At 43.9% G+C, this 15,470-nt stretch overlaps 1 protein-coding gene across 1 annotated transcript in view; it reads right to left on the reverse strand.

The window, feature by feature from the left end:
* Positions 1-14,233, reverse strand: part of CDK19 (cyclin dependent kinase 19) — a 112,094-nt gene extending 97,861 nt beyond the window's left edge. Inside the window, exon 1 of the mRNA XM_084285399.1 lies at positions 14,061-14,233. Within this exon, the coding sequence (XP_084141525.1) occupies positions 14,061-14,188 (128 nt within the window). The 5' untranslated portion in view covers positions 14,189-14,233. The remainder of the gene's footprint in view (positions 1-14,060) is intronic.
* Positions 14,234-15,470: the final 1,237 nt, after the last annotated feature.

Raw genomic sequence — 15,470 nt, forward strand, 5'->3', positions numbered from 1 at the left:
GTGCATTGCAAGATTTGCAAAAAGTAAATCCACCTCTGAAGATGAGTCATCCCGCAGCTGTTCCAACTGGAAAACCTGGGCGCTGTTATTCCACCCTCGTTCAAAAGCGGTTGTTACTCCTCTCTCAAACAAGCACCTACCTGAAGTCTTTGGAAATCACTTGCTATGTTTGAAAAGGTATCCCCTCCAAATTAAAAACAGAGAAAAATCAGTTGTGATGGGGTTACCATCTGCTTTATTTCAAGCTGGGCGTTTCATTGTGCTTGGGATTTGATGTAGCAGCGCTCCCAAAGCAAGCAAGACGAAGCACGTTAGGCTACAGGCTCCAACAGGCCTCTCTCTACTGATAGGCCTGGAGTAACAAAAGGCCCTTCTGCAGCTGAAAAGAAAGCAATGTGTTACTTTAAGGTGACCTAAATGATGCTAGAGCTGCCAAAAGGAAGAAATACATGCATGTCCTCGTTGTGCACTGATCTTCTGTGGAGAAATACAAAGGCCAGCAGCTTACACCATGCCTTGTAACTACACCAGAAATATTCGCTTATTCGGACACTTAGACACAAACCTCAACAACACATATGACAAACAAATATAGCAAGATTAGACCTTCCCCTTCTAAAAGAAGCTTTTGTTCCTTTATGCTAAATAAATTAAGTGCTTTATAACATGCTATTTTGAAGGTGTAACTTCAGATTCTGCACTGAGGGGAAAAAAGAGAGTTTCAGAAGTTACCATTACTAAGATTAGGCCACACACTGCATTAACAAAGATAATCCGTACGAGCTGCTCACCAAGGACCCTTTCAGGAATAACTTCACAGGTTTATCTCCTTCCTATGCAGGAGGACTCACCAGGATCTACTGACACGATAAACCAGATTCCATCTTTGCTCCCCATAGAGCAGCCATTTATTTTTGTGAATGTCATTTACAAGAACTTGGATCAAGACACCGATACAGAACCAAGAAATCTGTGCATTTACAGGTGATAAGCTCATATTTTGTCTTTTAGAAATTTAGATTTCATTAAATTTTGAAAAGTGAGTAATAAATGCTCGTCCCTTCTCATACACAGTTCTACCTATGCAGACAGATTTACATGAAGTGCAAAGTATTAACTTCATTATTCAGATCATGCACTGAAGCTATGAAGACAAAATTGTGTTGTCAGCAGAACCAAAACCAACTCCAGATATTTAAAATTGCTCACAGGTTTTAAACTACAGTCATGCTCACACTGCATGGTACGGAATGATCCTGTGCTTACCAGCTGAAGTCCCAGTACAAAATGGTCACTGCAGAAGTGAAATGTCCCCTTCCTTCGGCACATCTCCTGAAGAGAGCACACCGCCACACGGGTACAACTACAACTAGCTCGGCAAGGCAAGCATTAAATTCAGTTACCCAGGCTTGGGCAGGCTGAAGGACGCTGCAGAAAACGGGTAAGCTGTTTGGCACATGCTGTATTTAACAGCATGGCTTAGCACCACTGCAAGTCTGTCATCATCAAACACCAACCGCTCTACGTAGGATTTTAGGAGACAAATGAGAAATTATGAAAGACGCATAAAAAAACAAAAAAAAACAAAAAAAAACACCATATCGCCATAAGACATTACAGCATGTGGAATAAGAAGCCAGTATCACCAAGCAGCAACCAGCATGCTTCTAGGACACTGGGTTTTGTGAGCAGTGAGTAAAAATGGGGATAATTAAAACACTTATCTAAAGTAAATGGGCATCAAGTACAAAGAACTCCAAAACTAGCATATTCTAGGTCTCAAAAAACATCTGTTTGCGTTTTATCAAAAATTTCAAATCATAACCTCCTTTAAGTACATCAATATCATTTACTAGTTTTGGCAGAGAAGCAAGGTTATATGAAAATGTTTCCAAAGCTCAAGGTTCTTATTAAGCAAACATAATGGCTGCTTAAAGCACTTCCCAAAAGATCTCCACCAACTGGTACTTTAACTAACAATATTTCTCATTTAAGAGTGACCTCAAGATAGTTTGAGAAAGGAATATATTTAAATCCTCGACACTGAGTCGGTCAACGCAATCTGATGAAATCCACAATTCTGTTTACTCAATAAAACGGTCTTAAATGGCCAAAGAAAAAATAGGTACTTTATTAGCTGTTTCTCTGCTGTAAGAGCTCCATAAATAATGTAAAACGCAGTGATATGCAAGTATATTGTTCGACTCCCTAGAGACCTGTGCTCTTAAGAAACACCGTGGGCAGAGGGAATTATTTCTGCTTCATGTTGAATACACAGAAAAGCTCCAGTGAACCCGGAACATATTTCAAGAACTCCTACAGAACAATACAGTTTTCATTTTCCTAAATTCTTCTCTGACAGGTGCTACATCAGTGTATTTTTCATTCGAGAGCGTAGCAAGCAGGATCCAGTTTAGAAAACAAAGCAGAGCAATGAGCTCCACAGGTCTGGGAAGAGGCAGAAGGCACCATGATGGAGGTAACCAAGCAGAAGCAAGGTCCCTGTGTGAAGATACCGCCCTGGGGTCCACACTACCAGTGTCCTAGAAGCCAGCCAACGTGCCAGGAGGTCCTGCTCTGCCCATTTGTGCCTGCGGGCAGGGGAGAAGGGTGCATGGCAAAGCTGGACCAAGAGGGGTCAATTAGACAGCCACCTCAGCAGAAAAGTGGGGTGCACTCTCAGGTCTGTATTCCACAGTACCAAGCTCAAGGCTCCCTCAAAGCCTAGCAGCAATCGTTCAGAACATCCCTCTGTGAGGAAAACCCATACCGGTGTAAGGCTGCAGCTTGGTCTTTCAGCTTAAGCTTTCCTCCCTCACCAGTAAAGATCCCATTCTTTAAGTCCTTCAGGTTAATGCTAACATTTTCATATGTACAGTGCAAAGGAAATTTCTGTCCTTTCCCCACAAAACTGTACTCGGCTGGCTCTATGTCCGATTACAGCATTCAGTGCAGAATGTGAAAAATATGATGATATCACCTCCTGGGGAACACTTTCAGTTTTCCTTTTCCGCATGCTTTTAAAAAAAATCACTTTAAAAGGGTTCAGTTCGGATGACTTAGAATACAACAAGAAACAAGTCAATGGAAGACTAGAAACAGCTTGCCCAAGGAAAAAACTGGAGGATCTGAAAATAGCACATGGTTCAAACTATTGTTTTATCCATATTATTCAAATTTTTAAACTTCTAATGATGGTCCCTCCTGAATTCATAAAGTATTTAACATACCAAAATCCATAGTTTATTAGCCACATCAAAGAACTGGCCTGGAAGCCTATAATCACACTTAAGCTACAACTGTAACTATTACACCAGTTAATACAGATATTAACATTATACCATATACTAATTTTCTTAATTAAGAGCAGAGCATTGAAAATAGAAAATAAAGCGTGCAATGCCTTAAACAAATAAAGTACACAATAAACATCCCAAGACCTAGCTAGAAAACACTGACAGAAGACAACAAGTCACCCTTGTACGCAACACTAATGGAATAATCACATTTTTGTGGCACGCATAATTGTGTCTTTATAGGACAAAGACCGGGACCACTACACAGCCCAGTGGCCTCAAAGCAGAGTACTGCAGGAAAAAGTGAAAAATCCCTCTGTGGTATTTGGCTCACGAAGCTTTCCAGGAGCAAAGCCACTGCAGGGATCCCATTCGGCACTGGGAATAACAAAAATACAAGAAATGGTGCATTCATTTTTCCAGGGGGCTATGAAAAAATAAAACAGCAATTACAAGCACATGCTCTAAGGTGAGAGACAGAATATCACAAACCATTTTAGGGGATTTTCTTTAGAAGTTGCTATCAGTGAAATGGAAAATGATACATAGACTTAACCGAAGTCAAGACCAAAAAGAGCTGCAACAGAAAATATGCTATTGTGCCCCCTCTAGAATTAGAGAAACTATTTCTACCTCCAGAACAAGAGTTAATGTCTCATTACTATTAGCATCATTATACTAATAAACATTTTTTAAACAGAAGTCTGCTATGGTTTAGAGCTGTTTTGATCAAATGCTCTTTTTACTAGCACAAATAAACAATTTGTGCCTTTTGCATGTAACTGTTGGAACACCAGATCAAAAATCTTGGAGTTGAGAAGCAAGCAATAAAGATTTGCCTAGCTTAAAAAAAAAAAAAAAAAAAAAAGTCAACATAACTCAAACAGAACTCAGTTTGCACCCCAAAATATACTGAAGCATCTCAATAGCATGAATCTTGGAGGGGTAGGGAAAAAAAAAGCCATTCAAAGTTGAGTTTGCTTCTCCTCTGCAACTACATGGCTAAGTAAAGATATTGCAAGAGTTGTGCGAACATGGAGCAACTGCTTACAACAATTAGCCTTAAAAAGAATAATAAAAAAATTAAAAAGACTTTCATTATCATTACATGCATTATAAGAAAAAAGACTCTCATTACATGCATTATAAGAAACACACAGGAGAACAATCTCCCAGAGCTTAGCCTGCTGGAAAATCTGACGCATCCCAGCGATGTAAAAGAGCTCACGTTACAAGTACCACTGGCATCAGGCTATGAATAGACACTCGGTGTTATCACACTATCCTATTAGAAGTTGAACTATGCCCTGATTTTGTTCTGTTATCTACAGCATATCCTGGGGTGTACCTTTAAAAACCACTATTGATATGGCTGCTCTTCTGTCTATTTATTCCTCTGCAAGCCAGGCTATGAACTCAGGAGGAGATATGCCTGTTAAAGAAAAAGGCAAGTTCTTAACGTGATGCTGGGGTACTTGCCTTTAAACGTGACACCCTTACACTCTGTCCTTCCACAGAACCTCACAAAGTATATGTGAAGTAAGTATTAAAAAAGAAATGATCTTCACAACACCTGTAGATAACAGACAGATACTGTCTGTTAACAACAGTTCGACACTCTTTCACAGCCACTGACAGATGTTCAAGATCTCTCTAACAACAGACAACTGGAAAACTTATCAGCCATAGCTAAGCCTTTACATAATAAAACATCTTATAAGGAAAAGGAGCACAACTTCAGCCACTGAAACTCCACAGCCACTGGAGAAGACCCAGAGACCTCAACCAGCTACAGGGCTTGTGCCACTGCCAGAGCTAAACTGGCTCCAATGAATGACCGAGAACCATCAAGTTCACGTGAGTAGGTTTATTTTATAACAGACTGGCATAAACAGACTTGACAGCATATTTATAAACGCAAAACTTGAAGTGTTCACATTAAACTTGCAAAGCAGTAAAAGTATTCCGTCGCTCCAAGTAACTTCTTTCAGCATTTGTTGCATTAAAGCAGCAGATTGATCTGTACCTGATCTTATTTACAGGTTCGATTACAGCTAATGAACACATTTAGGAAACACCTCCTTTCTGGAAAGGCTCCTGATTATTTGTTGGATTTTAAGGATCCATATTTGAGGATCTGTTACCTTGAAATAAGCAGCAGCAGCAAGAAGAAAAAAAAATTAAAAAAAAAAAGAACACAATGAAATAAGGAGAAAACAAGCTTTTATTTATCAGGGAATTATGTATCAAGGACACAGATACAGGGTCCTTTAGACTACGCCAAAAAGGAATCTGCCTTTTGTTTCATAAAGTCACTTTGAAGGAGCATGCTTGTGACTAACCACAAACGCCAATAACATTAGCCATCTGTTTCTCAGTAAAAGTCCTAAAACCTCAGCGTAAAACCATACTGTAAATACACAGCTCAGCTCACTGCACACCAGGTCTTTCTCTGTAGCGCTTATCTGGTTAAATACTGCAACTTGGATAGGTGGGAAACAGTTTGCAATGACAAACACTAAGAAGCCAGCATTTGTTTTAAGTCTCTTCAGCAAGAACCTCAAGTTTGAAACACAGCAGGGTTTTTTTTTCTAAATTAATATGATGCATTAGTTTCACCTACAGCAGGAAGAAATTATTGACTCAATGACCTAGACAACAGCCTAAAAACTGCACTTATTTAGTTTTCCTTTCCTGGTTCATGACACAGTGTGCCTCCCCTAAAGCATGTAGAGATCTGTCCCGCTTCTGCTCTTCTTTTTCTCAGACGTTTCAGCTCAACAGATTGAACACGTGAAATCTTCAACTCTTTACTAAAGCTACACAGAAGTCCACACGAAGCGAATGTGAACAGAGTTAAGTCCAGCTGGTGACCGGTCACGAGTGGTGTTCCCCAGGGGTCAGTGTTGGGGCCCATCCTCTTTAATATCTTTGTTGATGACTTGGATGAGGGAATCGAGGACACCCTCAGTAAGTTTGCAGAGGGCACCAAGTTGGGGTGAAGTGTCAATCTGCCAGAGGGTAGGAAGGCTCTGCAGCTACCAGTGTGCCCAAGTGGCCAAGAAGGCCAACAGCATCCTGGCTTGTAGGAGGAATAGTGTAGCCAGCAGGAGCAGGGAGGTGATCATCCCCCTGTACTCTGCTCTGGTGAGGCCGCACCTCGAGTACTGTGTTCAGTTTTGAGCCCCTCAGTACAACAAGGACATCGAGGCCCTGGAGTGTGCCCAGAGCAGGGCTACGAAGCTGGTGAAGGGCCTGGAGCACAAGGCCTGTGAGGAGCAGCTGAGGGAGCTGGGGGTGTTTAGCCTGGAGAAGAGGAAGCTCAGGGCAGACCTTACTGCTCTCTACAACTACCTGAAAGGAAGGTGTGGGGAGCTGGGGGTCGGCCTCTTCTCACAGGTAACTAGCGATAGGACCAGAAGGAATGGCCTCAAGTTGCACCAGGGGTGGTTTATGTTGGCAATGAGGAGACATTTCTGCTCAGAAAGAGCAGTCAGGCACTGGGATGGGTTGCCCAGGGAGGTGGTGGGGTCATCATGGCTGGAGGTGTTTAAGGAAAGGTGCTTACAGACATGGTTCAGTGGGTAATAGTAGTAGGGGGATGGTTGGACCAGATGATCTTGAAGGGCTTTTCCAACCTTAACGATTCTATGATCACATAGTGAAAACTGGCTGCTCTTGAGCTCTTCCAGTAGCCTTTAAGGATGAAGTTTTACACCAACATTTTCTCCCTGCCACTGAACTCATGCTAAAGGTAGAATCAATGGCATTCAACTGGCAACAGCCTAAAGGTGCTGAATCTTATCATGAAGCTGTGGCAATCCATGGAAGCATTAAGACTGGTGAGAATTTTCTCTAAATGCCTTTGAATTTGCAGAATCCATGAACCAGAAGACAAGAGGCTCCTCTTCCAAAAGAATCTGCTTCGGAGTCCAACAGCTCATCCGACGCTGCCAGAACTGCACGCGTGAGCGGCCTTTGTATCATCACATCTCTCCAGGCACAGGGGCACCGGGAGATAGCAAAGCCACGGGAGAGTCAGGGGCACTCGTGGTCGGAGCAGTCCCAGTGCTACCAGTCTGGGTGCTCCAAGCACTCCGGTAAAGGCAGGGAAAGAAAAGGGGGAGAAAAGAGGCAGAAAACCTTTTCTGGCCACACAGAGGTGACTAACTCTTTCTGCAATTAATGCACGAAGAAACCAGATGTATCACTTCAAAACAGCAGTGTCCTACCTCACCTCTGGATGTCGTTTCCTTTCTGGAAGATCTGCTTCTGCATCCCAATCAATTGCCTGTAACATTTATTTTCACTTGACTGTATAAAGTCATCAATAGCATCTTCTACTTCAGTCAGCAGGGAATGGCAATCGACAAAAAAACCTTACTGCACACGAGGCCCAGTTTATGAGAATGTATGTTTAAATCCATATTGGCTACGGCTGTCCACAATTCATACCTGTGCTCTTACTTACATCAGATCTCATACCTGTAGGTTAGAAATCCAGCACTCCTAGTAGCTATAGCTCCTCGTGTGTGCTGCTTTGCCTATCAGAAAGCCTGACACCTAAAATATTCATTAAAAAACTGCTAATCCCAAAAAAGACGTAAGTAAACCGAAGCAGTGTCCTTCAGAGATCACCTGCTCCAGTAAGCTCTGCTCCACCAATCTTTCTCATGGTAAGAAAAGATGCTTCTACTTTCCAATTCAAAAAAAATGAACAAAATAGGACACCCATTTTGCAAAGATCAGTTTACACAACCTCCACAGCACTCCTTTCATCCTTATCAGATACACTAATATTTCAGCAATCCTCTAAGAAAACCCTGCTAAACCAAAGCCTTGCAATCCTACAGAAAAGCCTAAGGAACCATTAATGAGAAATTCAGATATTAAAGATATTCAGATATTAAAGGCTATCGCAGGACTTTGCTAATAACAACTAATTTTGATTTAAAAGGTTTCCTTTTCTGTAGTTTATTTCTTCTCAAATCTATCAAGATAACTCAAGCTCAGAAGTCATTATTTCTAATACCCTCACAACCAGCATTTTTAGCTGTCAGTCATGGATCTTATAGTCAAGTGATCCATATAAACAAAGTCCCCAGAGCAGGGAGGTCTTTTATAAACTTAAATTATTTAGATGCATTCACTCATCAGTCAAGCCAAAACAGTCAAGGTTGTGTCTCTGCTATACAAGTAGAAATTGTTCTTCATTTCCTAAAGCGACATGCTGAGCTAGGCAATTTAATCCAAGAGCAGTTGCCCTGGACCAACTTCAGCATTCCTCCAGGCAAACACGCTGTTATTGAAACAAATAAATCTTTTTTTTTTTTTTTTTTTTTGAAGTTCTGATACTTTGCAAAATAAAATAAATTAAAAAAAATGCAGATTGTGTCAGTTCTTGAATAGCAGCAAACAAGCTCAAAAAACAACACATCTTTGAAAGGCAAAGGTAAGAGCTGAAAATCACTTCTAAAGATCCTTTTCCTGTATCGTACACATGGACTGGACGATATCCTGAACTATACTTCAAGCAGCAGTAAGCATATGTAAATATAAACTTATTTTGCAGCATAGAACTTTTGACCTTAAAAGAGAAGAGAAAGATTTGGGTCAGGCAGCATCTGTACAAGTCACAAGATCGATTAAGGCCACAGGAAAGGCAGATGCTCTTTCAGGAGATATTTCCAAAAGGTATAGGAAAACCTTACATCACTCATTTAGTCTCTAACAAAATTTGGTTAGAGCATCTCACAGAAATTCGGATTACACATGCAATATTTAGCCCCTCTATCTTACTTTGCACCTTTTTACCAAGTGGGGTGCCAAAAGCAGTCTCTTCTCCCTCCTCTGCTCTCACTGCCTTTTCATGTGGCATCATTAGACAACTCTTAACCCTCTCTCTCTCTCTGTATCAGGAAACTCCTTTTAAAATGAGAAAAAAAAAAAAGCTAAATCTTGAGAGATTTTCCTTCATAGTTTATTCTGGGCTACCTTATACATGAGTACTCCTCTGCAAGCTTGGCAAAAATCTTCATCTGCTTCTCTCTCAAACCTAACCTCTTCTGTTTCTCATCACCCACACTCATCTCGTTTCTTCCTCAATCTCCTACCACCACCCCAAAGCCCTAGCAGAAAATGAAACACCAGCTGAATGCTGTTTGCATTCTGGCAGGCCACGGGCCACACAGCTCATCCCTGCGCTCAGAGGGCAGCAGAAGAAAGGACAAAATCGCTATGGGGGAGCCCATAGGCGGGAAGCACTGAAAATTACTCATTAGCACTCACACTGTCCTCCTGGGCAGGAAGCAGAGCCACCAGCATAGCTGGACTACCAGCTCTCAGCGTGGCTCAATTATGAAATACTAATGAGCTCTTCCTACTTGAGGGGAGAAGGCATTGCAGACAACTAGTTAGACAGGTTCGTTTTAATTCTGCTGCTTCTTCTCACACACATTAACTGTGTTTGCTGCCATAAAGTGTTCTCGGTGTTTGCGTGTAAGCCTCGTATTTAGGCTTCCTTAGCGAGGAGAGATCATAGCGAGGCATGAACACCTTTACCCTTTCTATCTTCCCCAAGATAGCAAGTTTCATCAAGGAGTAAAAAAAAAAATGATGAAAGTAAGGAGGAAAACACTGCTTCTCACATCTCATCGCAGGCAGAGATGTTGCTGCAGAGAAAGGGAAGCGTTCAGGAGCCATCGCTTTCTGACTTGGGTCAATATTCCCGTGACGGAGCCTGTAAGAACAGCAACCACAGCTGACAATTCAATTCACTTAAGTTCACGGCAATGTCAAACAGAGAAACTGAAAACGAGGTAAACAGCACATCACGGGCTTTCAAACATCTCACAAGCACTTACTTGCAGTGGTACAGAACTCCCCAGCTTCACATCCAGGCGAGCGTAACGCTTGGCACATCAAGGAGCTGCCTCTCTCTACAGTGAACGTAACTGCAGTACCCCAGCTCTGGGTTCCCTGGGATTTTTCCCCCCCCAGCACTGCTCATTTGTAGCATTTAGTCAGCTCCGGTGCGAGATTCATTTCCTGACACAGTTGTGCTCTATTACTTCAGCAGTTTAAATGCTGAAGAACAGCAATAGGGGGAGAACTGTACACAAATTCTTGCTATACTAATATTGATTTAACAGAATAAACAGACTGCCTCGGCCTGTTCGGCACTGACGGTTTTCTCCCACCACGGTGATCTCAGCCCTAAGTGTGACCAGAGGCAACCTCTGAACAACCCAACTCCGTTCGCTGAAGCCACGGTGAGTCGCAGCAGGAGAAAGGCTGCTTTTCCAAGGCAGCTGTGCCTTGCAGCATCCCCCTTCTTCTCTTTTTAAATTTTTTCACTTCTGCTTCAAGCAAATAAGAGTCATAATATAAATAAATAAATGGAAATGAAGGTTACTTGGTTGGCACCAAAACCGGCATTCCTAGGTTAGATTAAACACTTGCTCTGGCTACAGACTTCCCCTTCCTTTCTCTTCCCATGCCCTTTCCCTGAAGTTCACCTGACCTCGGGCAGACTTCGATGCTGTAAGCACTTCAGATCAGCTTACAAACTTTACATTCACACTTCTACACACCAACATCACACAGAAGAAACAAGGCTCCCCTTTAGTTACAGATCTACAACACTCAAAAACGGGGGAGGAAGGGTGAATGTATTCATTTCCCCCCTCCTATGCCTGTAATTTACAGTGATGTTTCTGAATCTGTGTCACTGCTCCGCAGTTTCCAAGAGGGAATTCTCTACTTGGCAGTTAAGGGGGAGCCTGTTTTATGCCAATTCTTCTTGGAAACCTCAGTATATTAATAACAGTACAACCTGACAACTTACAAACAGACTTAATTTTAAAAAGTGTATTACTCTACCAGCACAGAAATCAATGCTCTTCATTCAGCAGACACGCTGTATTAATCAAGAGTGAGTTTATGACTGCAGCAGAGCACGGGGCAGTGCCACACTATTTACACTTGCCAAGTATTAAATGGCAGGACGGTCACTGCTCTCATTCCCTGCACTTACATGCTTTTTAAAAGGTGTTTTGAAACACGAGGATTAAAAATATTACATGCATTGTTATTTAGGAAAAAAAAAATCTATCATTTGTAATTGTATTTTAGAGGTACACGAAGTCAAACGACTAAACACACCACGGTGGCTTAAACGGTGACCAAAGTACCAGCAAGGAATGTAAGGAGGAGAGGTGAGACGTGGAACTAATCACACCTTCCTAGCCGCGACTGGGAAAATTGCATTCTTTGTTTTACTGGACAAATGCAAGCCAGTGTCCAAAGAAGTATTTGAGGCAACACACACAGAAAAACAACAACAGGTTTTCCAGCGACATGAAGAGCTAAAGACTTAACGTTGGCAGCTGAATTGCCATCACAAGGTTTATCTGTGCATCACTGTTCCCCCATCCAGTGACTTCAGTGTACAGTGAAGCAAACCATGGGACAGCTTATACAGAGCCCTGTTTTCTAGCCCTACTGGGCTACAAAGATATCACTGGAAGTTCTGCAAACCCAAGTGCCTCATTTAGCTAAACACAAAACAAAGGTAACACTCCAGACCTCGTCAGACCACGCAAACACTTCTGAAGCAAATGGAAGCTGCAGGTGCTCAACATCTTTAAAAAATACGCTCATTCAGTACATGCAAACATCGGACCAACGTTATTTTTTTTAAAGGCAGTCAGGTTTGAACACAGTCTTTTAAACTTTCACAGAAATCAATCGGCTCACTGGAAACACGCCCAATGATACTGCATTCTAGGCTGAAAAAGCCAAACTACGTTGCCACTTTGTTTAAAAACTGCTTTTATGCCCAGGCCATTCACTGAGATCTAAGCAACGCAACCACTTTTTTTCTAAGCAAGCACTTTATCCAACAGCTTGCCAAGCTCCGTATAAACACATTTTACTATTTCGTAAAGTTTATACGCCAAGTTTTTGAAACATGAAGTGACAGGCTCTCCGTGGAATTTCTGCAGAGCTACAAGGTTCTTACTGCTCTCAGCCCCCCGAGACTGCAAATTGACTATGAGAAGCAAGGAGCCAGAATCTTTTCAGTTGATACAAGAATGCTTCGCCAGCTTGAAATACTGAAACAGCCTCTCTGTGATCAAGCAAAGAAGAATCCCTTTACATGTGCCTCAAAACCCCCCAGTGATCAGCATGCTATACATATGCATCACTGCTGGGTTTCTGTTGTTGCTAGCACTGGAAAAAGTTTCCCTCTGTCATCAAGAAACCCTTAAATTTAAGAACTAATGGTAAATATGTTCTGCTGCAAAGAGATGCGATAGGTAGTTTTATTTTGTAAAGAAATAATCTCATCTTAATGACTTAGGTTGTTCTCTACATTTTCCTAATGTCACATCTCCTTCTCACCCTAGGTCCAAATGTCAAACAAAAGCAATTGAATGTGAGCTTACTGATGTTGTAAAAAAGGGGATAATAACCCAGTTTCCATGCTTCACGAAGTAAAACCTCTGACTACAAAGTACGGTTGCATTTGTGCCACATTATATAGCATTTCAATCGAGTTGACTGCCTACTGAAACTTTTCACTTCCTTTTACCAGCAGGCCTGCTTACAGCTCAAGGTCTCTCTTTGCTAATCAGTCAGAGCTGGAGATAATTTATCTTTTTGCCATGTTTACTTTTGGTTTATTACCCATTTGTATTTCCAATACTATTATTTAGGGATTTTGCAGACACGTTCTTCATGGTGCTTCACAGCATCCATGCAATCCTGGCAACTACTGAAGGGAATGAAGCAGGTAAGTTATAGACAGACATCAAACTTTTTTTTTTTTTTTTTTTGGTCATAGAAAGAGCAGACTCAAAGTTCCAACTCTTTTATGTTTTTCTTACAACAGTAATTTCAGGATTAGTGCATCAGAGAGCAGGAGCAAATATTTTATCAGCATTCTGGGTATTTTTACCACAGCTTCCTCTCATATAACTTTTCTGTATGTCATATATTCACATGTGAATAAATAACTTAAAATTATAAAACCAGGAGGAGTAAACCCACCGATATTAGGAAAGCTTGGGGGCACCTGTAATACCCAGAAAGGCTTTAAAGTTTCTTTTTAAAGTTCGTTAGGTGTAATTATTTATTTTTTTTTTAGGCTGCAGAGCCAGACTCAGTCAGAACCAGAGCTCCTTTCTCAGCATTCAGTCCTCCACCTGCGCTGGCGCACGCTAACTTTCAGCTACTGCTCTCTTTGATACTGCGTCTTCTGGGCTGAGAGCTTAGAGTTGAGACATGCATGAATGTGATTTAGTCCTATAAAAAGAAGGAAAAAAAAGAAGGATATCTGGGTTTTTCTATGAAGTTAAGGCAGCATGCCAGAACTTGGTAAAAAGGAAAGAAAAGGGTGGGTTTTTCGTAACGAGGGGTTTTTTCTTTCGAAGTTTCGCTTGCCTAGAGTGGAGGGCTCTTCAGCCTCCTGCCTGACGGGTACGGTGTGAGACCTGCAGGTATATTTTGTAAGTCTTCACCCAGCAGCCTGGCACGCTCCTGCAGCCCCGGCCTGTGCCACCACAACGCACGGGGAGCGCTGGGCGGCTGCTGGGGAGCAGCGGGGTCACCGCCAGCCCCTGCACCTGCACGGGGGGGGCCTTCCTCAGGCCTCAACACCGCTCCTTGAACCCCACAGGAGGAGAAGGAGGAAGAGGAGGAGGAGGAGGAGGAGGAGGGGAAGGGGGGTGGGGGGGTGATGAGGGAAGCCGTCGGCCTTACCCGTCCTTGCGGCGGGCCTTGTAGACGTGCCCGTAGGTGCCCCTGCCCACTTTGCAGCCCTCGTACTCGAAGAGGTCCTCCACCCGCTCCCGCTCGGCCGCCAGCTTCGACTTGAACTCGTAGTCCATGTCTCGCCCATAGGGGGTGAAGGGGGGAGGGGGGGGGGGAAGAGGCCGGATCAGCACCCCCGGCCGGCGGAGCCCCCTCCGGCCGCCGCCATGAGGTGAGGGGTGAGGGGCGTGAGGGGAGGTTTTGGGGCGGGGGGGGGGGGGCGTTTTCGGGTTTGTTTTTGTTTTTGTTTTGGTTTGCGGGGCTCTGAGGCAGGCGGGCGGGGGGGGGGGAGGGGGGGGAGGGGGCGCGCGCCGCCGCCGCCCGCCCGCTTCAAGTCGGCTCCCGGCGGCGCGGCGCTGGGGGGTGCCGGGAGTCGTAGTGCGGCGGCGGGTGGCGGCCCCGGAGGCTGCGGGCGGGATTTCAGCGCGGCGGGACTACAAGTCCCAGCGTGCCCCGCGCCGCATCCCCTTTTTTGCCTCCCCTCCTCTCTCTCCTCCCGCCGGGGAGCGCGGCCGCTTGTTTACCCCGCCGGCTGCCACTCAAGGCGTTAGCCCCGCCCCCGCTGCTGGATGCCGGCCTCTGATTGGCCGGCCCGGCCCCGCCCCCGCTGCCTGGCCTCGGGGAAAGGCTTCGCGCCCGCAGCCCGGGCCTGGGGGCGGGGCGGCCGTTGGGGCCGTTACGGCCGTTGGGCCGCGCGCGGGGCGGGAGGGTGCGCGCTGAGGGGATCGAAGCGGGCTGGGCGTTAGAGCGAGGGGCTCACAGGGATCGCAGGGGGACCCCCGCCTAGCCCTGAGGTGCGGTGGTTGGGGATCCTGACAAAAAGCTGCAGTGGCAGCCCCAGAGATTTGGGGCAAAGGTGGTGCTACCCACAGGTTCACGTGTATAAATCACATTCCGGTCAATTATCCCTTTTAAAATCACATTTCAGTCAGTTACCTGTTTTAAAATCACATTTCAGTCAGTTACCTGTTTTAAAATCACATTTCAGTCAGTTATCCCTTTTAAAATCGCATTTCAGTCAGTTATCCCAGGAGCTTGGTTCCCAAACGACGCTGTGAGGTGATTATTTCTTCCCAAAGGCAATGGCTGGTCCAATGTGCCACGTATCTAACAGTCAAAATTCTCAGAAAACCGTCACTCCGTCACCAAAGCAATATTGCCCAGAGAACCACAAGTACCTTTTATTTTTTTCAGCTGCAGATACGGATCTTTCTGAATGAGACCAGATCATGAGCTGGCAATTATCCTACACACAGCGGAGAGAGGGCCATTTATCTTTCAGCATCGACATTAAAGACGTTTGCTAAAATTAGAGCTAACCGTTTTAATTTTGCAAAGCTCTCACATCTTTAGTCACCT

Source organism: Netta rufina (assembly GCF_964035555.1).
Source record: "Netta rufina genome assembly, chromosome: 3".
In the NCBI taxonomy this organism is placed as follows: Eukaryota; Metazoa; Chordata; class Aves; order Anseriformes; family Anatidae; genus Netta; species Netta rufina.